This window comes from Corvus cornix, chromosome 9 (genome assembly GCF_000738735.6).
Source record: "Corvus cornix cornix isolate S_Up_H32 chromosome 9, ASM73873v5, whole genome shotgun sequence".
Lineage (NCBI taxonomy): Eukaryota > Metazoa > Chordata > Aves > Passeriformes > Corvidae > Corvus > Corvus cornix.
In genome coordinates, this window is record NC_046339.1 from 24703865 (window position 1) to 24729214 (window position 25350).

The 25350-nt window shown below is 44.4% G+C and overlaps 1 protein-coding gene across 4 annotated transcripts in view; it reads left to right on the plus strand.

Annotated features, from left to right (window-relative positions):
• Positions 1-25350, plus strand: part of PPP2R3A (protein phosphatase 2 regulatory subunit B''alpha) — a 57811-nt gene that overhangs the window by 4403 nt on the left and 28058 nt on the right. For 3 of the 4 annotated variants that reach the window (XM_010411136.4, XM_039556654.1, XM_039556655.1), the window contains exon 2: positions 11241-13681. In XM_010411136.4, coding sequence (XP_010409438.3) covers positions 11699-13681 — 1983 coding nt within the window. In that variant the 5' untranslated portion in view covers positions 11241-11698. Of the gene's footprint in view, positions 1-11240; positions 13682-19446; positions 19620-25350 lie in introns of those variants that run through there. The other variant, XM_019292872.3, reaches the window with a different exon arrangement.

Genomic DNA, 25350 nt, shown 5'->3' on the forward strand with positions numbered 1-25350 from the left:
AGCAAGAAGGGGAACAACTTTGGCTACCAGACTCCTTGGTTCACGGGCAGATGAATTCGAGATTAAGTTGAGCATAAACTTGTAAAACTGAGATTGGATAACGAGTGGAATGATTTATGAAGGAGGTGTTCCTGCCGGAGTAATTCTCTCTGCAGGTCATCAGACTGCACTGGTCTCAAGTAATGTAAATATTTTAAAGCCTGTGACTAATTATATTACCTCTGTTTTTCCTACTGAAGAAGGAGACCCTGGGAGGTGTGCTGCTCTGTGCTCCCATCTTTGCAGAAATGCAGGCTAGGAAAGGTTCCAGAGGCAGGTAGTCCCCCAAGCTGTTTGCTGTTGAAGTGCTGCCTGGAAGGCAGAGCACATTTTTCTTGGTGGTGGTCTCATGATGATGTGATGCCTGCTACAGGAAATAACTCTTCCAAGAAATTACTTAACCATTTCTTTAAGCCACCTTCTCTCTTGATTATTTCTTGTCGATCTCTCAAACTTGGTAGGTCTGCTCTCTCAGGTTGTGTAGGGGGAGGTTATTTTAGTGAGAACTTTGAGGAGATTGGCAGTACTGTTAGACTTAGTTTTGTAAAATTATGTGTTTAATGTCTGCTGCATTCTGAGAAACTGAAGCATGAGACAGTGGTGGGTTGTTTGGGTTTTTTCCCAGTATTTATATAGCTGGAAAGGGTAACACTGTGTATCAGTTGCAACTGATTTATATTTGCTTGAAAATGAAATAGAAAAATCGAAGTTCCCTGGTGGCACATGGCCAGTTTCCATTACCTAGACCTTTGCAACCACTGTCATGTGTCATATTATTTTGTACTCATAATTTGCACAGAGGTGCAATGTTAAAGGTAGCTGTGGGCAAAGCTCCTCAAATTACAGCTGACTGATGTGTGACTGCCAAATGCTGCAGAGATTCACTGGGAAAGCATCTATTTAATTTCCTTCAGCTGCAACCTGTGGAGCAGGTGATGAATAATGTGGCTCAGGCAGTTCAAAAAGCTCTGTTGTGGATCCCTGCGGTCTGACACTCGTTGCTGGTAGCCCTGGAGGTATAAATATGATGCTGCATGGTAGAATTTGTTTTCCCTTTTTTTTGATGGGTGCGGTGAGTGTTGGTTGGTGGTTTTTTGTTTTTAGTAAGGACCGTTCTCCATAGAGAACTTCTCCACCCTTGAATTACATAGAAAACCTGACTTGAAGTAACTCTGAACTTGGCATGTCCTGGTACAGGACAGAGGTTGCTTTGCTTTTGTTGTGTAAATGTTTTCCAATGCTGATTTGACTTCAATGACTGCATGTTTTTCTTCCCTGTAAGACCAGGCTTTCTCCTGTTACACTGAACTTTTCTGAAGGCTCAGTTAGAGCTTAGATCCTGTGCTCCAGTTCTGTCAGAAACGGGACAGCACTGTGGAACTGTGGGAGGAGGGGAATTTTCTCATCCATAATTAACGTAGTTGAGTGCTGTCATAAAGAACTGTTTTCATGTGTGTTACAGGACGAGATTCTTCCAGCAGACTTCACTGTTGTATTTCCTCTGCTGCTTGTGTCCCTGGGTCTGGTTTGTGGAATTTCTGAGCTAGGACTGCCAGGGCAGTTGTGACTAAGCAGGTGCTTTGCTTTGACCATATGAAACACTCCCTAATGTCACATACTTTGGAAAATCAGGGCTTGAGCACCAGAAACTGATGTATTCTCTTTGCAGGGTAAAATGAGGATAATACTGGAAAATATTAACAATGTTAACAATTAATCAGTGTTCGATTAGCATGCAAATACTCTGCTGATGGAGAAATGAGTAATTCTGACTGCAGAACAGTGTATGGGTAGGATGCAGGAGGCAATACCTGAAGTCATACATGTGAAATGCAGGCTAGTTAAAAATTACTTCATTTTAATGAATATGCAGCTTCACGAATGTGAACATGGCTGTCCACTTAAAATGAAGGAATCTTTGCATTTGCATGTTTTCTGGGTTTTTTTCTGTGTGTATTGCTTTTCTCTTTAATCTGCTTCTGGTTAAATACACAGGGGAAAGAGAGAAATGAATGGAAGTCATATTTACTTTGTTGTTGTTTTGTAAATCTCCCTGGTTGATAAAGACACAGGAGAAATGACTTCCTCAGTTGTACCGGGACATCAGGCTAAAGCACCTTTAGTTTTCCTTGGTAGGGGACAGAAAAGTTACTCTCCCTTGAATTGTGCGTTGCTTTGAGCACACTGCTCTGTGCCTCTGGGGTGGCTTATCGAAGGCACAGGCACAAAAATCTGTAGCAGTGCCAGACTTGTTGGATGCCAGGACATGCTGCACCTTTTGGTGTAATTTGTTGCATTTTGACAGCTGCTGCTGTTCCCAGTGCGAGATGGAGGCTGGCAGGAATGGGCTTGTGGAAGGTATGGCTGGTGGGAATGACAGCTCTTGGCTCCTGGGACTGTGCCTCGGAGGAGAGGGTGGGAATGCAGCACAGAGTCGGAGCTTTTCTGTGTCACCGTGCCTGTTGCTGACCCATGGAATAGCTGTAGTACTCCAGCTGGGGCCAGATATGGGCTGGGACCTGAGGCTGCCCTGGAGAAATGGGCTGTCCCCTTAGACAAAGAATTTTACCCAAAATTTTGAATGCCGGAGGCTTTAAGTGACTCCAGTGTGATACATGTAAGACCTGAAGAAGTTAGATCTGACAGCAGTGAGAAATGTATGAGCTCTGAATAGACGGGCAATGAATGAAAACAATTTTTTTTGGTTTAGTTATTAAATTAAAAGTGTATTTACTCTGCAGACCACTAGCAGATGGCTACTCTGCTACAGAAGAAATTTAACTTCCAAGTAAGTTTCCGAAAATGGTTTCAGGGAATCTGTAAATTGTAACCTCAGTGTCAGCAAAAGTTAATGACCAAGGGAATGCTGTCTTGGACACAAATCTTCCTTTGTTATTTTAACACTTAAATAAAATCATTTTAATTTGTGTAAAGTGAATGGATACTGTTAATACTGAATTAACATTCCAGGGATAATAAATTTATCTTGCTAATGTGAAATTATCTCTTTCCATATACGGTTATAAACAGCCGGGAGACACATTACTTAATCAAGCAGGCTTTCTGACCTCTGCCCTGAGCCTTGCTAATTATGTGCTTTTGAAGCTTGTTCACCTCAAGTGTTTCACTGGCTGGTCACCTTATTTTCTGTCAGTGTGTCAGAGCTCAAGCATTAATTTTTTTTTTTGTTGTGCCTTGCTAAACTTCAACGTGTTTGTGAATGTATTTGGGTCCTACTAAGTGAGCAGGATTGGTGGATCTACACAGACAAGGGGCTGGAACAAGAATTAGTTGGAAAAGTATTTTTATGTAACGTGTTGGCGTTACATGGAAAAATCGTGTGAGCTTTTACTCTCTTGCTGTCTCATCTGTCTAACTGGAAACCAGTCTCATGGGGGCACAAATTCCTGTCTGGTCAGTTTTAGTTCCAGGACTGTGCAAATGGAAAGTTGAAGAAAGGTATTTTAGAAAAGCTGAAAAGGGTGACATCTTTCCTGGTGCTGTTAACTCTTCTCCTTCCCAGCTGACACCCCAGTGACAAGCTGTGCATGGCCCGTGCACTGGTGCTCCCCAGCAGTTTCTGGTATGCTCGTGTTCAGGGCCTCTGTGTGCTGGTGTTTGTGAAGGGGATAGAGGCACTGCAGTATTAGATAACCCTGTCACTTAACCCAAAGGAGTTACACTGAATAATACTGCATTCACTAACTGCAAGTCAGTATTTTAAAACAAGAGGTTACGGTCTACTGCCAGGTTTGTTTTTAAAAATCAGTGCAGACTATTATTGATACTAGCCCAGATCTTTTTGAGTGGTGGGCTTGCCTTTTGCTGCTGCTGTAAATGTGGAGAGGTTGTATTTAAGTTAGGTTTGGGGGATTATTTTTCTTTAGGGTAAATCTACCAAAACAAATTTCCCAGTGTAAAAACTGACTTTTCCAAATGCACAGTGACTGCAGAGGAGTGTTAATCGTCCTGCCACGGACGGTGAGGCTCAAGGTCATGTCTGCTTGGAAGCCTGCCTTGATAAGTGTTCCCATTGCAGTGACCTCCATGGGTCACTGCAGGAATGCTGAAGTCCAGCTACAGCTGGTAAAGTCCTATGGTCTGGAGCTCTTGGACAAGAAGGCACAAGAGACAAACAAGCAAATATTCTGCTGTGTCTGGATTTTCAGAGAGAGATTAATAAAGGACTTTGTTAATGCTCCTTAAAGGAAATGAACTGCCATGGAGCAGAAGTGTAGCTTTCTCAGTAATTAAAACCTGGTTAAAGTGTAGGAAGGACTGTCAGCTTTTCTAGGGAAGAGTGATCACTCCTCACTCCCGGGGGAATCCATGTTAAGGCTTGTGTTGTTGAACACAGTTATAAATGGCCTGGAATAGAGGCTGAGTAATGAAGTGACAGTATATGCTGAAAATCACAGCATTAGGGTAGCAGAAACAAAAGCTGGCTGCAGTTGCAGAAGGTTCTCACAGTGCTTGGTTATAGGTACTTGATACCAGCAGACGTAAACTAATGTGCACAAGGGATAAACAACTCCCTGTGCCTGTGCAGTGATGAGCTCATGAGACTCTGTGCCATTCAGGAAAGAGATCTTTTAAGTAATGCAGATAAGACTCTGTGAAACTCGCTCAGCAGCAGTCAAAAACAGCAAAAGAAGGCAAATAGAAATGACATCTCTAGGAAAAGAAGAGGGAGCAAACCAGAATGCCATGGTGTAAATCCATGGTGTTTTTGTGTAATGAATAACATACCCCTTCCAAAGTTAGGGGCAGACATTCTCCCCTCTCCAAAGAGTTGTAGTTAATATTAGGAAAAAGCACATAACTGAAGAACTTTTGTAAAAAGAGTAACCAAATAAACTGGAACTTAGCCTGGAAAATACATGTTTGGAAGTAGGAAGGATAAGAGGAAGGATTATGATAGAAATCTGCAGCCATGGGAATATCCCTGTTTATTTTGCCACCCCAGCATAGCAAGAATGAAAGGGTATCAAGTGGTGCCCATGTAAAAGGTGGTGACTTTTAACAGAGGAGGTATAAAAACATGGCCCCTTGACTCCCCAGAATATTTCTGGGTCTGTGGCATCCTTTGATGAGACATTTCCCTGGTTTGCTGCATGTGTGTGCTTGTTTTAACTTGCTTTTGGTGGCACTGACCACCTAGTTCTTGTGCTGAGGAGTAGGTGAGCAGTCAGACCCTATCTGCCCTCTCCATGCCATTCATGACTTTGTAGATTATTTTATTTCTCTGAAGTCACCTCTCTTCCAACCTGAAGTGCCTGGTCCTGCTCCATCATTCCTCACAGACCATCTGCTCAAGACCTCTGGGTCATTGTTGCTGCCCATCTCTGAACCTTTTTTTTGAGGCTGCATGAAAATACTGGTCTCTAAAAGTGAACACCTTCCTCTTGAACAGAGTGTTCTCTCAGTAGATCTCTGAGCATTTTACAAAGGACAATAGTATCTTTATTTCCTCTTGGAAGACAAGTAGGAAGAAGGACAGAGTGAGTTAACCCAGGTGGTTATGAGAGCAGACACTTGAGAATGCATGATCTGAAAGCAGTGAGGCTGGGAAGGGGAAAACACTATGTAGGGATAATACTGATTTTTGAAAGGCAGCTCAAAAATTAATTTCTGCCCATGGTTCTCATCTTTCCTGAATATTGTGCCCACTTTGGCTTCCTGTGTCTTAGATTGTGTAATTGAACCAGAAAAGCTTATGAGAGGGGCAGTGGGAATGATCAGAGGTGCAAAGTGGCTTCTGCACTAGGAGAGCTGAGTAAGCTAAGAGAAGGGCAAGAGAAGGCAGAGAGATGACATGGAGTTTGCAAATTCGGGAATGCTGTGGACAGTGTGCATGGAAGTGTAGTGTTTGCACAGTGTCTCAGTACAAGATCTTGACATACTGGAGCTGGTGAGTGACAGGATTGAAAGGGAGGGTGGATGGTAGGATGTCTTGTCAAAAGATGCTCAGGATGCAAAAAACTTCTGTTGAACCCAGGGATGCTCAAGCACATGGGAGAGAAATCGTCCAAGGGTTAGTAAGTACACACAAACCACATCCAGCTTCAGAGTTCTCATGAACTGGGAACAATTGGAGGCCAGGAGAGTACTCTTAGGAAATATCAGATGGCTTTCTAATACTACTCCTTGAGCATTGGCATTTAAGCACTGTTGGAGACAGAAATGTTTATTCTTGTGTTCTTGTGTAATCCTGAAGGATGAGATTCATCTAATGTAACTAGTCATCTCAAAACTGGATTGTTAAACTCAGTGGTTTGTTTTTGAGGTGCCTCCCTAGCTGAATTGCCTACAAACAGCACCTAACATTTCATGGCTGTGTAGGTGAGATGAATCCCACTTCTGCCATGTTTTTGTAAGAACAATAGCAAGTTACAGACAGAACTCAGACAAAGATTTATAGCAGTGACTCTGAAGACATCTCTCAGACTCTCTCTGGCTCTCCTGGAAAAGGCTAAGAGGTGATTTGATTATACTGTGTTAGTACTTCTTGTTGAGGAAATTTGTCTTCCTGAAAGCTCTTTTAATTTAGCATGAGAAAGTGGGATAGCTGTTTGTGGAACCTGATGTTGAACATACTTAAATGGGAAATGATGACCCTTTTTTTAGAATGTAATTAAATACTGAAGCACTTGAGGATATGAGGAAGTGTCCTCTGGTTCAGATAGAAGTGCTGTTTGAGTAGGTCAGATCCTCTAACCAGGGTTATGAGGCAAGTTGGGATTTGTAGCCATCACAGGTTGTTGCAGTTTCTAAAACATGAAATAGCTTGGAGCTGAAACCTCTTAGAAAGAAAGATTCTAAAGGTTCTGGTTGCTGTGCCATTGTCAATGGTATAAGCCCCTGTAATCCCCAAACTGTGCAGGTGCAATCATGAGTGGTTTCTTCTACTGTCCCTGAAATGTGTGCACGTGCATCAAATTATTGATGGTCCTGAGGACTGAAAAGCTGCACTTCCCACCTAAGTCCTACATACAAAATAGTTTTGTTGCCATTAAGCACATCAAAATATCATAAGCTGTAAATATATAAGAAATACAGGACAAAGGAACAACTCAGATTTTTTCCTTCTGAACTTCTTCAGTATAGGAAGAAAAGTTACTCTTTTTAGTCTCCTGTTCCTTTTTGAAAAGTAATAAATTGTGCAAGTGATGGCAAATTGTTAATCAGGTCCTTTGTGATAGAGTCCAAAATAATTTATTAAATGTCTGGTTGTAAAATTTCCACTTAATTCAGCAGAACTGGATTTGTTACAAAAATTTCTTTGTAAGAAAACACTGCTTTGTTGTTGGCCTGCTTTTTTCTTCTATAATCCATATAGCATGCTCCCAAATCTGCTTTGCTCAGTAAATTTTAAACAAAACCAATCATTTCTAAATAAGAAGATAAATGCTGCTTTTTGATACCACAAGCCCTTCTAACGGGGTAAGACCTGACACCTGATTACACAGGCATTATGATACACCTGAAGCCATACTGGTGACTGTCCAAATGGGAAACCTGTTGTTCCTTGTTTTCTTTTGCAAGAGTACCAGACTGGAGGCTTGGTCCTACCACACCTTCCACTAGAAACAAGCAGTTCCACGGTGATGCTCAGGCCACGTCCTGGTGCAGGAAGGCTGGCTTACTCCATCCTGTGTTATGGTGGTTTCTAGCTCCTGTTGCTAGTGCTGCAGATGAGGGTTCAAGAAGACTTCTGGTGAGTTAGAGACTTTCAGAGGTATTGGAGCCCTGTCCTGTAGCTTTCTAGACTTCAGTTTGCAAGCATTGGCTGACAGTCCCAATCCGAACAGATTGTCATTGTTCAATTATTTAACTTCTGCATAATCTTTGCATGAATAGAATTTCTTGTGTGTCTTACAGAATAACCTTTTATATAATTAGTATCTGCAATAATTTTTTCCTTTGGAAAGTAATACATGTCATCTTGCAGAGATAGGACAGACATAAAGCATTATTCTGCAGTCACACAAGAAGCGCTATTCATTCACAGTTTGTGTTGTGAAGCCAGTCCTGTATCCCCGGGGCTGGGTTGGTTTCGTGGCAGCAGTCCTAATTACAGAATCTTTTTGCAGTGTTTCTGAACTGGGGGCTGCTCTAGAGTCAAACTGGAATGAAGTGGCAGCCTGCAAAGAGCCAAGTAGGAAAGTTTCCTGATGCATTTGGTCTTTTCATTCTCATAAATGGTAGGTTTTAGTCACCCACCAAGGGTCACAACTGAAGCTCAGCTTGAGGCAGCGTTCCCAGATCTGAAAACAGGGATACTCCTCTCTTAGGCTTTGTCCTGACTAAGTTTGCATGCTGGATCATGTTCAATGGATCGCACTCAAATAAAGCTGCAAGCTGAGCATGTCCTACCTTGGGCAAGGCAGTGGGGAAGGAGAGAAATTTCTACTCTGCATCTGTAAGGATTTGTGCTGCTCCAGCCCTTGAATAACCTAAGCATGTTTCTGCAGACAGCGATAATAAAGCAATTAGTAAATAGTTACTGAGAAGACATGAGTTAGTGTGGTAGAAAAGAGGATATTGGGGTTTCGTATTGATAGTTTGATTACTTCCTCCTGTGATACAGCAGTAAAAAGTGCTGTCAACAGAGGCAGGAGGCAGCAATCCTGTGTTGGCCTTGGCAAGTTTGTGTTTGCATTGTGTTGGTTTGTGATAGTACCAGAGGAATACAGGCAAACTGGAAAGGGATTAGAGTGCAGCAATCATTGCATAAACACCTAAAATGGTTATTGGGCATAGCTGGCAATACCAGGTTGAACTAAAAAAAACCTGTCCATGTAGATTGGGAATCTAGGAGACCTTTCCTTGAAGGAATTGTGGAATAACCTTACAGATGCAAAAACTTTGTTGTTTGAAGGTGGCTTAAAGAATTAGAGGAACTGGCTTAGTCAGTGATGTGGTGGGAGGAAATTACTCTTGGAGTGACAGAGGAGAAGGAGACAGTGAGTAACACATTATTACTCTACTTAAGAAATAACTTAATCAAGATGTAATTACTGCCCAAATTGGGTATAAACCCAAACTGTTCTTAGCAGATAAAAGGAAGACCAGTCTCTCCTTGCTGTGTATGACACAGAGGGAGGAAGGAGCCCTCAGGAAGTCCTGTGCTTTTTGAGAGGCAATATTAATTCTTCAGCAAACCTGCTGTCCTGAAGACCTCTCCTTTCTCTAAATATTATATAGCAGTCATTTCAGGAAATGCCAGAAGGCTCGTTTGGAGTTGGTGGAGGCTCAGAAAAGGAAAAGCAGCAGACCCCTTACCCTGATGTGTTGAAGGGAGTCTGTGGATCAGTGGCCCTTTTGGAGGCCTAGCACGAGTTTCCTGACAGAGCCCATGAAGGCATTGGGGAGCCAACAGCACTTTTTAAACTGTGGCTCTGATTCAGCAGAGGGTTTAGCACACGTGACAGTGAAGCCTGAGTGACTGGAGGGTGTGGAGTGTGTTCCCTGGGTGTGCGAGTGATGGTGTGAGCACCACGGGGTGCGAAAAGGGTTCTGTGCACGCCCTTTCTCCACTGGCACCTTGACTCACTGCAGTGGCTGGGGCACACCTGGTACCTGTGCTTGTCCCTGGGCAAGGGGCACACCTTGTACCACTGCTCATCCCTGGGGAAGGGGCACAGCTGGTACCACTGCTGTGCTCATCCCCTCAGGAAGGGGCACGCCTCATACCTCTGCTCATCCCTCGGGAGGGCCCTCCTGAGCCGGAGGGGCTTTGGGGCAGTGCCAGTGGGTGTGGAGGGGAGCAGGCCAGGACAGGAGGAGCTGAGGAGGTGCTTGGCCCACAGCTGGGATGGGCAGGTGGCAGCCTGTTCCAGAGCCCAGCGTGGCAGTTAGCTCTTCATCTTTCATGCAATTGTTTCAATGCTGTATATAATCCAAAGAACAAAGTGGGAAGGGTTCTTTACCTGTGCCACTCCACATAACTGCAGTGAGCAGACATGGCACATCACAAATTCCATTGAACACTCTTGAATCAGTGCTTCTCAATTAAGGCTTTAAAATATGTAAAATGTGAATATTTAGACTTGTGCTCTCCCCAGTCGATAATTACAACAGCACCAAACTCTTAGGGCACTTGCCTTGTGTGTGCTGTGTTTGTCCAGGCTCTGAGCTAAGTTGGTGGCATGGAACTGTGTGAAGGGCAGTGCTTTCATCAGGTGCAGGCCTGGCCTTTTGCAGTGCTGGATATTTACCTTTGAAGAAACCAAAATAAACCCATGCTGTGGAGTGACTTAGCTGTGTGGTATAATAATGTTTTATTAAATTGATTTCTGTTTGTACAGGAATAAAGGGTGCTCAGAATTTCACTGGGGTGTTTTCATTTGATTGTTCATGTATTAAGAAAGATGAGTCTATGTCTAAAATTCAAGACCCTTAAATCTGAGATTTCCTTTTTTTTTCATAACAAAGTTAAACAGCTTTGGGGTTTTTATCTGGTGCAGTTCTGACCATGATGATAGGAAATGCAGCTGGAAATGACTGTGCTAAGTGTAAAACACTCAACTCCTAGTTTTCATAGGCTTAACCTTTATACAAATGTTACTATCCTCAGTGTCTACAGCAGTGGACTTACTGTATTAAATATGCTACTATTTATGGGTTGTAAGAGAAACAGTTATTCCTCCTTAAAATATATTGCTATGGTCCCAGAGACCTTGGTGAAAGGCTAATGGAAGCCAATGTGGCCTTTACTAAAGACTGCATTCTTACAGGCATTCAGCTACTTTGCTGCAGGCTTCTTGCAGCTTTTTATAATCCAGAGAGCTTGGAAATCCTGAAAGTGTTTTTCTCTACTGCCCTTTGCTTTATCTTTAGAGCCTTGGAAAATGGAAGGCAGAAATTCACAACAGGATCAAAATGTTTTGCTCTATTAGAATTAAAGGTAATGTTCTGCTTGGTCTGGGGAGGAAGAAAAGCAAGTTGGAAAAAAATTAATGAGTGGCTAAAATAGAGCTGTTAAAATGGCAGCACACAGACAGCCTGTGTATAAATATAGGCCAGCTCCTCAGCACTGTTCTTATATGGTAGATCTGAGTGAAGGAAGAATATCAGCCTACTCTGTTCTGTGCAGGCCTGTGTGCTGGTTGTTCTGTCTGGTGCCAGATGTTCAGTAGTAGACAAGGCTGCATAATACATGGCAATCATAATGACTGTCACCTTTATTTCTGTTGCAGGGACCTGTGTCACCAGTGTGAAAGAGGACTCTCCCAAGCACACTGTGGATTTTTTGTCTGTACAAGCTACTGGATTATCTACCTTTTACTGACCCACCCAAAAAGAGAGAAAAGGGGTCGAACAGAACTTGTTGGCTTGTCACTTCTGCCTAGGAACTGGCTGGATTTTATGGCCTGTCTGGAAAAGCTACCTGGACCATTGGAAATGGAGCAGCTCGTGCTGCACCTCTGCTGAGCAAGGCTTTCTGCATGGAATACGAGCATCAAGGTGCCTTAAGTTATATCATATGCAAGTTGCACTGGTTGTTGTTAACTGTACTGCTGAAACCACTCCAGACTTCTCCAGGGCTTCCCAAGGCAGTAGCTCCTCACACAGTTTGGATGTTTCCAATTGACATTTGAATGTTTTCATCCGATCTGGTGTGGCTGTGACAAGTGAGCTTTTCCCTGTGAAGTTCATGGTGAGTTTTGCAGCCTCACTTCCCAGCGTGGTCTGTGCTATGGCAGCGACCTACAGGCTGATGGTGACTTCAGTGAACTGCTACAGCAGCGTGGTGATAGAGCAGCACTCCCAGCACACTGTGCACTACTGCACAGGCTCCTGCCAGCTGCTCAAACAGGGACTCACCTGCATAGTGGCCCACCACAGTGTCTGTGCAGAGCTCAGTGTCCAAAATGCCAACCTGGACCATAAAATTCCTGTTCCTGAAAATGGTCTTGCCTTGGCTGGCAATGAGGACTATCACCAAATCCTCCCAAACAATCCAAGAATCAAGAAGGGCTCTTCAGTTCAAGCCTCCAGCAGTTTAAAAGACATTACTGGTGAGGCAATAAACCTTGCCAGTGGTAAAATAAAGGAATTCTCCTTTGAAAAGCTCAAAAACTCTTCCAGTCATGTGGCCTACAGAAAGGGAAGGAAAGTTCGGTCAGAATCTTTCAGCAGACGATCCTTTGATTTTGACCTGATTTATGGGCACTTCAACAATGATGAGAACTGCCCTCCATGTGGCTTTTTGCAGAGTTCCTCACCTGTGGAGAAATGGCAGGAGAGCAACGATGCTCCAGAAGTCACTGTGAATCCTGTGGTTCCCTTCTCCCCTCATTCCTTCCCCGAAGAAAACTTCATTACCCAGATTTTAGAAAAACACAAGCTAGATGGTTCTTCTAGTGGAGATATTAAGGTGTGCCTGGACATCTTGCTCAAGTGCTCAGAGGATCTGAAAAAGTGCACGGACATAATCAAACACTGCATCAAGAAGAAGTCTGCAGATGGCGTTGGTGGAGGGAACAGCAGTGATCCCCTGGCTAACTCAGAGATGATATACATGAATCTGATGACAAGATTTTCCTCCTACCTGAAAAAGCTGCCTTTTGAGCTGAAGCCAGCGGGGCAGAGGGAAGCAAGTGACTGGGCAGAGCTGGTGAACTGTTTCCATGGCTTGCAGCAAACTTCCATTCCCCTGGTATTTGGTGATGAGCAGCCGCCCAGGTATGAAGATATCATTCAGCTGCCATCCTCTGGTGCAGTTCCTCTCATTCTACCAGGTCAGGGTGAGGTGACAAGCACCTCCCAGTCCATCCAAACAGGTACTGTGAGCTTCACCTCCAACTCCCTGCCCGGTGTTCCTCCAGAGAGCAGCGTGAGAGCTGTGAGAGATGCTCTACCTCAGTCACCAGCCCCGAGCCCCTGCGACCGCACGTCTGCCACCGAGGCACTGTACATCGAGGAGGAGTCTGATGGGGACAGAACAGCAGGGACAGGGAAGAAGGCAGAGCAGAAGGGGGGCTGGCAGAGCCTGGAGCGCAGCTACCAGCGAGCTGCTGGTTCAGACCTTCCTGCTGATGCTAAAGCAGAGCGGGCCAGGGCGGGAGATGCTCCCGAGAAAACGGCTCCTTTAAAACCAGTGTCGGATCCTGGGTTGTGTGGTGCCCAAGCTGCTGTCCCCAAGGGAGCCCAGACATGCAGCAGGGTGGACAAGGAGGAGATAGACAAACTGCTGCTGGACTTGGAGAGCTTCTCACAGAAAATTGAGAGTACTCTGAGGGAACCCTCTCAGAAGGAGGGTGAACCTGCCTCTCTGCAGGTGTCTGGCAGGCAGGGTAGACAGGCTCTACCTCTGGCTCTTGAACCCAAAACTAAACCCACTGATCCCCCTTCTTCTTTGTCAAAAATCATGGAAACCAACGGTCATAAAATGGAAGAGGATGACAAAGCTCTTTTACTGCGTATCCTGGGAAGCATTGAGGACTTTGCCCAGGAGCTGGTGGAATTCCAGACAGGCAAGGGAAGTTTGTCCAAGGAGAGGGAAGTGATGCAAATTCTCCAGGAAACTTTAGCAACTCCTTCACAGTCCCTCCTTGCAGGGCAAGAAAGCCATGTTGGGGCTGCCTCCAGAGACTCTGTTCCAGCTTCAATTCAGCAGGCCCCAGAAGTAATAAAGGTAAGAGAACCAAACTTGTGATGGGATAGTGAGTAAAACAAACATGGGAAAATGGCGGGGGGGGTTGGTAGTAAATTATATCTGATGCATTGTGCTTTGAATGCTGCAGTGAAATAATGTGTTCAACCCAGCAGAAATGTAGCCTTTATTTAAATACAAACAAAAAAAGGAAACTGAAACCCATGAGAAAATAAAATAGGTCCTGACATGCAGTTTCACCTTTGAGCTTGATCTTTTCCTGCTGGTGCTCCTGTAGACCATTTACTTGTGGTTTAAATGGGTCCCTTATAATAGGGGGTAGTAATAATTACTTTAATAAGTATAAATAATTACTTTATTTCTGGGAGCAAGTATTGGAGTGCCTCTCAGCAGTTCAGTGAGAACTGATTCTTCCACCTCTCCCTTTCCCATCTCTGAGCAGCCTTTGTTGTCCTCCTCATCACTGGTTCCTAAAGAGAGCAATCCTCCATGGGACAAAGGACAGAATCTCAGAGGATTTAGTTTTGCTTTCCCTGTCCCCAGTGCATGGAATCATGTGGAGTCTGCATTGCTTGTATCTCAGATGAGGAGTAGGTTTTCCCAGGAAAAAGGGTCTTGAGGGGAGGCTGCTTTAGAGGGAAACCAGGGCCATCTGTTGAGTTCTCAGTGCTTTTCACTTGGTAACAACTGCCAAATTTCAAGAAAACTTGTTGCCATACTTCCAAGTAGGCAGTAACTGTAGAGAGGACTTCAATTTCCAAAATCCACCTTCCACACAGGCACTGAAAAAGTGCCCAGGTTGTAAGTGAACTTTCACAGCTTCTTCCAGTTGGAGCATAATGTGCATGTTTTCAAAACTGGCCACTTTTCCCCAAAATTTGGTGCAGTTCTGAAGGAGGGTACGTGGGGTGTGTCTGACCCTGCATGATGGTGCTGAGATCCTTTTAGACCAGGCTCTCCAAGAGTTTCTGTTGTTGCTCTGGGCAACTTTGCTTACAGAAAATGGTATTTTGATATTTCAGCAAGGGAAGAATCTTTTTCCTCAGAGAGTGTAGAATTAAACAGCTCCAAAATCTCTAAAGTAATCCCTTGTAATATCTATTCTTGTCTTGTACGTTAATTTACAAAATTTTCTAACTTGTGAGCTTCAAACAAAAATGTGTTTGATGAAGTGAGACACTGGCTTTGTGGCAGGTTTTATATAATGCTTGAAAATGAGATGCATTTATGCTGCCAAGTGGCTTCTCAATGTGGTGCCTTGGGAGGTTGTGATCCCCTGTTCCCACCTAGCTGTGTGTTAGTTTGCTCCCAGCCTGCCTTCTATGGATGTGCTCCACGGCTGCCAGAGCTCTGCTCTCCGTGCAGCCACACAACCCTTGCCTTGTGCAGGTGCCCAGAGCCAAAGACCCTGGGAGAGAAGGGGTGTTTTGGGGAGGCAGAGGATGTGGAGGCAGCTGGTCCCCTCAGCAGGGGGCACAAGGCACCGAGCTGCTGCCTCTGCACTTGCCCTGAGGCTTGCTGTCATTTGTGGCACAGATGTGTCCCTCTCCAGGTGTAGCATCTAGGGAATACATCCATATTGCTGGATCAGTCTGGCTGTAACTGAAGCTGCATGTGCATTCTCATTCAGAACTGCACGTGTGCCTCAATTATGCAAAGTATTTGATGTGTTTTCTTAAGGCTCATAAAACTGTTATCAAATAGCTGGGCACACATGCAGAAACCCAGAGCTCTGAGACTGATGAAAACACAGCACACCTTTTGTTTGTGAAGGTTGTGACAGATTTAATATCCCTCAAATGCTAAGCAATGAAAAAGGAGAGGGAGAATCCTTCATACCCGGCTGTTCTCTGGCTCAGCTGGCCTATCTGTGTTAAATCTGTGCTAACTTATATCAGCAACAGACTTTCTCTTTATCATAAACCCAATTATGATCCTCCACAGAGAACAATAGGATTACTTGCCTCTTTGTCTTCAAAACCCAAATATTTAGAAACTAGGAAATGAATACTCAAGAAGTCCATCAATTTTGCAGAGCACATAATAAGGTCACCACGCTTCTTTCAGGCAGGCCAGGAAGCATTGCATACTTCTAGACTGTCCAACATTTCCCATTCTGAGATCCAGTTTTCCATTGCTTATCTCTAAACCTCCCAGCTATTTGGTTTGGGATTTCCTGTTCTCTGTGCTTGTCTTAAGCTGATTTTTTAGTATGTTGGTTTTGAAAAAAATAGTTCAGTGAGAACAGTGCAGTTGCCTTTTAGAGGTCAGCAAGCCCCCCAGTACTTACTTGTATTTTTGTCTGTAGTGAGGAGGGCAATAAGGATCCTGGATGGACCAGCAGGTGTGAAGGAACTGGGGCAAACTGGGACCAGTAAGCAGTGAAGAAGGTGGAATGGGGCTGCAGAAATGCTGAGTGTTGGGGTGTGTTGGAAGGTAAAGACTGCTGCCTTTGAGTAAAATGTCATCTGCAAAGTCCTTGGAGAAGTCAGTGGTGGATATTTTTGAGCATAACCTCTCTGTGTCCTTTGTCTGCCACCTGTACAGGATGGGTGATTTGACAAAGTAAATTCAGCTAATGCTTGCAGTGGTGCTCTAGTGAAAGAACCCTAGAAAAGTCTGTAAGAAACGTGGTACTTCTGTTTTTGGAATCAAATATGAGTGGTGCAGGGCTCTGCTGCATGTTCTGCTCACGTGTTGTATTTTAAGAGCTGTTGAATAAAGTTTGTGAATAATTTTGGGACCAGAGGTGAGGACCAGGCTTTGATACAAAGAGACCCTTTTGGTTTTTGTCCCTCTGCTGTTGGGTATCTCCTCAAAAAGATCACTTGTGTTGTAGTGAGCCAGAGCAGTTCTGCTTCCCATTTTAGTTAAACCTAACTAACATTTTTGTTTTCTGTCATCTTAGTAAGTGGAATAGCTCAGGCTGAGGTCAGGTGGGTGATCCAACCATTTCTGGCCAGGGACCGTGGATCTGGGAGCAGAGGGTTTGCGGGGTTGATAAGGGCACCTTTATAACCACCTTGTATCTCAGCTGGTGGAGCCCTGAGTGAAGTATCCAGAGGATGTTCCCTGTTTCCACATTTCCCCTGGGTGGGCTCTGTCTAATCCTGCCTCTCCTGAATGACTGATGGGGTGGGGGTTGCTGGGACTCTCAGAAGGTTCTTAACTCCCTGTGCCCTGAAACACCATCCCAAGGCCACACACTTTGCTTTTTTGTATCCAAATGTGTGTGTTGTGTGCTTAAACCAGGGGGCCCTAAGAAGGCTCTGAGGGGAATTAACTGTTTCTGAATCATAGAAAGTCAAGGTTGACCTGGTAACTTCGTAATTCTGCCCCCTCATAATTTTGTGTGCTTCTTTGTTTTGCAAATGTAATGACATTCTAATCAAGGATCTTGTACGGGGTGAGTAAGTGTAAAAAGTGGTTTCTATAATGTCGTAGTAACTTTAACTTTGTTCTGAAATAGTTGTGTATTCTCAAAATGCATCTAAAATATAACGTAAAACTCTGGAAAATCAACTTTCATCTTACATATGTTACAAATTGTTTTGGTCACTTATTGATAATATCTGTCATTTAAGCTATAGACACAATCTGCACTCATTTCGAACATCAATTTTTCATTACTTCTCAACACAAATAGTGAAAAACTATGGGCTTTTTTTTCTATTGGTAACAGTTATTGAAATAAAAACAAATAATAAGTGAATCTAAAGTATCTCAGAATGAAAGGCTAACAGAGGCAATCTCTCACCTTCAACCTGGGTCACCTACAGCTAGGAAGAATTTCTGGGTTTGTGGTTTGTACAGTTGGTCTGGCTGTTGAGACCAGACTTTTCTGCTGTGGGTTTTGTCCAGTTGACTTTGAAGCTGTTGAAACAAGATTCCCTTACTGTTGATTTCTCATAGTACCGTCTATTTATATCTTTATTTATACTCACCTTGTGTGTTTTGAGGATAGGAGGTACCATGCTAGAAACCTGCTATTCCAAAACGTTGAAATACAGACACGCTGAGCCTTGCCTCTGGATTACTTGTGTTTTTCAGGTTATCAGTGAAAATCCCCGAAACTTCTGAGATCCTTTGTGACTTGTTAATTTGTGCATGAAAAGTACATGGCTGTGCTGGGTTTTTTTAAGTAGGAACTAGTGGCTGTCAGATTAGTGTGTCTCTTTAATGCCTACGTCTGTCAAAGGTCTCTGTAGTTGGTCTGGATGCAGCTGGAGGTCAGAGAGGTTCCTTGGGCTTCATTTCCTCTGCAGGCTGTAAGCAGAACATGAAGTAATTCATCACTTGCCACAGATGATTTACAATAAATCACCTCCTGACATGCTGCTGCCTGAGATGTGCAGCAACCCCAGTACAATGGAGCTTCATGGGCTCTTTAAGTGTTGCCTTAATGTTTAGAAAAAAATTGTTAGAGTCAGAAAAAAACAAATTTGTTCCAAATGTTTTGCATATGGATCAGTGTATCCTTTACTTGGTGGCAGTTCCACTTTAAACATTCCTATCTGCCTTTTTCTTTTTTTTTTCATCCCCATCCTCTTTGTGCCACTCTGTTAGGCTTTGTACTCATTTGGGCTTCATATTAACTTGGGGTTTTCTACAGGAACCCAGGAAAAGACATCAGAGGCACATGTCCCATAAAAACTTTCTGTTGTGAGGCTCACTGAGACCTTTGCATTTCAATGCAATACCTTGATGAGAGCAAGCCCTAGTAGCTAGAAATTGGGGGTTTTTCTGTGTTACTGAACGTTAGACGTGTCTCAGGTTTTACAGTCAAGTAGGGGAAGCACCCCATGGGACTCTGTTCATTTTTTGTGGGAAGAATTGGATGTAGGCCTTTGTTCAGCACCATTCTCATGGTAAGAGAGGGAGACCACACTTCTAACAAGCCTAGACAAGGTTAGAGCAAGGGTTTGAAGTCTGCTTGCTCCAAGTTGTGCAGAGAAGAAGTAGACTATTGTCCCCTGAGAATTGCTTTGCCTTTGCCTTGTGAGAGTTACAGGGAAAGTGAATAACAAGAATGATACATTTTGATGTCTTAATGAAACTGTTTTCTTAAGAGCGGCTTGTGAATGACTGAGCTTATTATCCAAGATCATCCTTATGTGCTTGCTTGGCATTAAAGGAGCTAGATGATTTGCTTTTTCCAGCAAGAAGGAAAAAATTATGTTTTTTGAAAATTACAGCCTTCAGTGAAGAGTGGGAACTAATGCTGCTCCTCTGCTTCATCACCTCGGCAGCAGGGACCTCAAACCACTGCCATCCCACAGGCAGGGCCCTTGGCTGAGCCTGGTTTAACTCTAGCTGAGCCCGACTGACCCAGGGGTGCCCCTCAGGTCTGAGCACTGGAGCACACAAAGTAGGAACTATTGGGGAAGATGGTATATTTAGCCACTTCTGCAGGGCATCTAATTTTAGAGCTCTTGGTAGTGGTGGTGGGTGCTTCCTTTCCCATGTCACCCCTGGCCTATTACAAGCCAAGGACAGATTGTCTGTCATGTAGCCAGCAGGGAAATAGATTCACTTGTAGATCATGTTTCTCAATTAAAGTATTACAAGAAGGCAGAAGATCCTGGTGGTACTGAAAGACACTTTGAATATTGGTTAAAATAGGGAACTCTGGCTTCAGGAGTGAGATAAAATCGCTAGATGTTGTCCTTGTGAAGAGAGAGAAGACATAATATGTTGAAGCCATTTGCCATTTTTTGCCTGTAAAAAATCAAAACCAAGAAAGCAACGTGCTGGTCTTGACGTGGTCTCCTACAGAGTGCCCGTGCCCCTTCTGGAAAGGCCAACATCTGCTTAGGAGCTGCCCAGGATGATGATCAAGGAGAGTTCTCTGCGGAGGGACCCAGACCTGGGAGGGGAGCTAGCTTTCCTTGCCAAGGGCTGTGACTTTGTTCTTCCATCTCGATTCAAGAGGCGGCTCAAGTCCTTCCAGCAGGCCCAGGTTTGGATGCTTGGCATTTCTTTATCTTTTTCTTTGTATTTTTTTATTGGATCAGAGAATCAATCTGTGTCCCCTCTAGGCGTGTCTATTTGCAGAAAGTTATTTGCAGCTAGATACCAGCAGGTTTAAAAATAAACCTTCCAGGCTTAGATTGCAGAGTTAAAATGTCTTTGTAAACAAGGGGGAAAATTAACAGCAAGGGCAGTGATTTAGTAATGGGGAGAAGTAGTGTAAGACTTAAGTATTTTCTGTGAGGTTTTTTGTGCGATTGCTCTGAATGTTTGTTGTTGCATGTGGAAGAACCACAACGTTCTGCTGTCAGCTGTACAAATGTGTGTGGACCAGCCTACCTGGCTTGGCTTTTATGATTTTACCATCCCAAGGTGCTGTTTCCTACCCTCTCTGGGCTGTGGCTGAAGGAATCGTTTAGTCTGGAAGACCCTGAAGATCGCAGAGGTGTAGCCAAAGAGATGGAAATTGTACTGCAGCTGTGTGCATTTGGTAAATCCCAGCTGCTGTACTCGCTCTCTGGAACTACTGACAAAAGATTGGAGTAATCTGTGCTAGGACACCAAATGGACATGTGGTCACTCCAGATTTAGAGGGTTCACGATATGCTGAAATCAGCCCATCTTGAGCTTTATCTATCTTTAAGTAATGGGTGACCTAGTGAGGGAGTTAAGAAGTTGAAATTAGGAGCAGTGCAGCTGTTTCCTAAGAAACAGCATTAAAATTGCTCCAAAGCATATTGTGGCACATTTTTTCATGCGTTCTGGTGACAGGTTAAAGTACATCTCAGAGGTTAATCTCTGGAACGTGTGTTTTTCACTCCCCGGGGGAGGATTGGATGAGGTAATAATATGCAGTAATGGCTTGGGCGGGGCCGAGCCGCTTGGAGAGACTGTGAGGAACCACAGCACAGCTAAATTCCCTTTCCAGAGTTAGTCTGATCACTAAGGACATAACCGGGGTAGGGTTTGCAGGGAGGGGTGGGACCTCTGGGCAGAACAGCTGGAAAAATGGACAAGGCTTTGGTCCACGAGCCCTCTGCCTGGTCTGAAGCAGGAACACTTTCACTGCTGAATGCCTTGGGAATGACTGCTCTGGGGCTGCCGGTCCAAGGCAAGTGAAATACTGCAGTGGCCACTTGCAGTATTCAAAAAAGATGGTCTTTTCCTCTTCTTTTTCTTCTTTTCTTGCTACCTCCTCACCGTGTGTCACCCTTCTCTTGCCCTGGGCCCCACAGGCTCTTTCTGTGAGCTTGCTTAATTCATAACACAGCAGAATATCATCCAGCAACACAGCCAAGTCTGTTTGCTGCCTTTCCAAGTGGGTTAAATCGGTTCCCAGAGTGACAATTGACCTCTGGGGCTGGAGGGCAGGGATGGGAGTTCTCCCATGTGGCAGCAGTGAGGTGTAGTTAAATGTTGTGCCTTGTGGGGCTATACCTGGGGCTTGGGATGAGCTGAGAGTAGAGGTAACTGGGCTCAGTAAGAAAACAAAAGTGCTGGCAGGTGAAAAGGTGGTAAGGTGGTGATAGGGAGCAGAAAGGTGAATGAGGGGTGCTTTGTGGAACACACAGATGTTGGCCAGGAAGGCGGGGGAGGAGAAGGGTGTTGGTAAACCCCTATCTCAAGAGCTGGAAATTCAAGTTCTTGTGCTTATCCTTTGCAGGACTGTTTATGGAAAGATCAGAGAGCCTCCCATAGCAGCATTGGGAGGAAGGGAGGTCTCTAATCCAACATCTCACTTGTAGGAATACTATGTCTAACACTGGGTTACATCAGCACTGGCTTTCCTCAAGGATAGAGATTCCCCCAGCCCCTCTTGGTGACCTCTCACAGGCTGTACTACCCTCAGTATCCTCCAGCCTAACCCTCCCAAGCTGCAGTTTGGTTCCATTGTCACTGTAACTGCACTTCCAAGAGCTGCAGGCTGTGTTTAGCCCATCCTTTGGCTTCCCTTTCCCTGGCTAGCCGGGGCCAGCCCTCCATGTCTCCTGCTGCCTGATCCTGATCCCAGCTTTCTGATTTCCCTCCTTTACATCTCTGCCTGGTCTCTCCCCATCTTTTCTGAAGTGAAGGCCCAAAACTGATCCCAGGAACCCCGATGCAGCCTCACTAGTGTCAGACAGAGAGATAACAACTTCCTGTGTTTTCCTGGCCTTACTCCTAAGACAGTCCAGGACATCATTTGTCTTATCTGTAATCAGCCCTCGCTGCAGGCTTGTGCTCAGCCCATGTGCACCGTCCCCTCCACAGCCTTTTCTGCAGGGCTATTGCTCAGCCAGTGGGTTCCCAGGCTGAACTGGTGCTGAGGGCTGTGTCCAAGATCCATAGGCACACTTGTCAGTGGAGGCGTGTGAGGCCTGTGTTTGTGAAACTCAACTGGATAAGGCCATGAGGAACTTGATCCAACCTTACAATTAGCACTGTGTCTACTCCCACCTAAATCCTTTTGGGTTTCTGAGTTGCTTAGGTAGAGTTTGTTTTCATTTTTGTTTTGCTGTGGTTGGACTTTGTTTCTGTTGCTGAGTTTGTTTCCTAGAAGAAAATATTCTCTCCAGAAATGCATTTTCTCATAGCTCTGTGATGTTTGGGGCCATGTGCAGATGAGCCTTTGTTCTTGCTGTCCTTAGAAATGGGTAAGAAAGAGGCAGCAGGAAGGTTCATTGATGAGAAAGAAAGAGAAAGTCTCAGGCGAGAGATACAAACCAGTTGTGGAGAACTGATGAGCTTTGAGGATGGCTTATGTCCAGGTACCATCAGACTGCAGGAAGGCAGGAACTATGAAAAATGAAAGGAGACATTAAGTCAGCACTGTGGACTGCAAGAACCCAGGCTAAGTCACTGTACCCTAGAAAAGAGGATTACAGTATCCTGTTTGGAAATAAAGCAAGAAACTGGTAAATATATTATCTAGGACCCTGTTGGAACCTGGGACCAGAAGGAAGGAGTAGAAGGAATTTGAGCACTTGATATGAGACTGCTTCCTTCCATGGAGTTTTCTTCTGGGACTGGCACATCCCTGGGAGACAGGCTGGCATGACAGAGGTTTAGTCAGTGCTTTGTTTGTGTAGCTACAATGAGGCTGTAGTTCTGTCTGGTTTATTTATAACACAGATGTCACTATTTTTGTCTGCCCATAAATAAATGGTATGGCTGGCAAAAGGTGATACAGTAGATGGACAGATTTTAGTCAGGGTAAATTGCACAGTGCTACAGAGTGGTATTTAAAAATGGCCTTTAATCTCACCTTTCTCTTGAGCAAAAAAGGAAAAAAAAGTTTATCTGTTAATTATTGGCAACAAAGCTAAAAGATTTATTAGAGTATTTGTCATTTCCTTTCTTAGTTGTCCTGTCTGAACGTGCACATCCTTGTTGGAGAAGTGTGTTCTGCTAGGCAAACAGCATTTAAGGCTAATTTTTTGTAATAAGAAACTGTTTATTTCCAAGGAATTTCCGCAGAATTTCCCCTCATACCGCTTTCTTAAACTTTTCACAAAAAGTTGTAATTAACTTCTTCTTGTCCCCGTAGTGGTTTGCATCTGGGTATACCCATCCCAGAGTATTGATTTGTAAGGTTGTTCTAGGGAACAGACTCCTCAAGGACTAGTTGCTGCTTGTTTTTTTCTCTTTGTGTCATAACCAGCTCATTTCTTATATGAGAAAGAAGAAGACAAAGTTCAAAAATTGTATTTCTATTCCTGAGGCAGAATGTGAAAAGCAGCTATCCCTGAGCAATGCTTGCTCCTAGTTTGGCTTGGACTGAGCAGGAGCGAGTGAGTCAGACTTACTGGGAAGGTCAGCTGGGAACCTGTGTCCAAGCTGGCTCCCTCCTTCAAAGCCTGGCAGAATTCCCTGTACTTCTTCTATAGGTGTCTGACCTTCTGGTTTGTATGGTGGTTGTGGATCAGGAAATTCGTATCTCCTCTATAGTTCTGACTTGTGTGAGCTGGTACCAAGCATTGCTGGCTCTGGGAGTACCTGGAGGCAGAGGAGTTGCTCAGGTTTTCGGGAGGTGGAGGCCTGGGCAGAGAGGGTGAGCTGTGTTCCAGCATGGTCAGATCAGGCCGTGTGCCGTGTCAGGATGTGTGGAACATGCAGAAGGGAAGGAAAATGGCCCAGTGCTGTTGTGCTCTACTTGGGGACTTCTCTTCACCTTCCAAGAAAACAAAAATACAATTTTATCGTTCCCTTGTACTGTAACGGAAGGGGATATATTGTTACACTGAAGAGTCAGTGTCCTTTGAAAGAACATCTTGGTTTGTGGAACTTTTTGTTAAGTTTGAGTCATTTCTGTTCGTTCCTCCCAGTGCTGGCAGCTGGGAATGCCTTCGTATCCTGAAGAGATTAGGGAGCAATCAACCTGTTTGTGAGAAGTGGCCTTCAAGCAATCTGCTGTGAAGTCCTATTATAGAAGTCAAGTGGCTGCAGTTGGCACCTCGACGTCAGTTCCAGCTTTGCATTGTTTGTATGAATATGGTGCTGTGAGAGACCGGCAGGGACTTCCCCTCTGCTGGGATCCAGAAAGGGAAAACTGGGTCCTGGCTGGGCAGGCAGGCAGGGCGAGGGCAGATGGTAAAAGTGGAAGTGGTGATCTGTGTGATCCCTGAGCTGGGGCCAGGTGCTCCCTCCCCACACACATTCACTTGGTCTGGGCTTTGCTTTTGGTGCTCCACTGAGGAAAGGGCAGCAGGAAACTGGGAGAAGGATTGTCTTTTATTTAACCCAGTGAACTGTGCCCCCAAAGTGAGTGTCCAGCTCCCCCCAGCTTAACCTCTGCCACCACCTCAGGTCACCTGCATTGCCCTAGTGCAGGACAGAGTGACCAGGGCTGGTGCTCACCATCCTCCAGCCTGCGTGAGCCCCAGGAACTCCCTGAGCCTCAGAGCTGGCCCCCTCTGAGCTCCAGCATCACTCAGGAGCAGACATGAAGATGTGCAGGTTTGAGTAGGAACAGTCAAGGAGGACAGGAGGGAGAACAGACGTTGGTGATCAGGCTGGCTTTCCAAAGGTTCAGAGCTGTTCAAACTCTGAATACTGGTATTGATGGAAATATTGAAGGCTGAAAATGATCTTTGGCTTTTCCTGTGTAGTAAGACAGAGAAGAAGACAATTTGAAGAACCCCAAGCTCCAGGTTAATGTGTTCTGTACAGAGCAGTTAAGGACAAAAGTGTGTTCTGGCTGGTGTGTGCCACTGTTCCTGCTCCTGAAATGGGACAGCATTTGGGAGAAGAAAGAGGTCCTCCCATTTAAAGAAAGAGCCATGAAGCAGGGGAGTGAAGAGGAGGAAAATCCTTCTCTCTCTTCTTTTGTGCGTCTCTGATGAGTGGGTTATAAAGTATTATAAGCTGCAGGTAAAAGCAGTGCTTAAAGAAGCTTTTACAATTCTCACTTCTTTACCTTATTGAAAGCAAATCTGTGGTTCGTTGGGGGATTCAGTATGTGTTAAGAAAAAAGCTCCAAGTTTATAGAAAATAATAAAGCAAAGTCAGTTCATCATATACATTCTTCTGCATTTAGTGGACTCAGACTTGGCTGCTTTATCCTAAAACCATTTTGTTTTGAAACAGTTAGAATAAACAAACTGAAAGTTGCAGCTGCATTTACTTGACTGTTGCCTTCTGAGCCTTATCACATATGTTGCTACATTAATAACAACTCTTGCACTGGAACCATTGTGCAGTGGCAAAGCCTGTTGCCTTTTCCCAGGAAGGAGTGTCGCCAT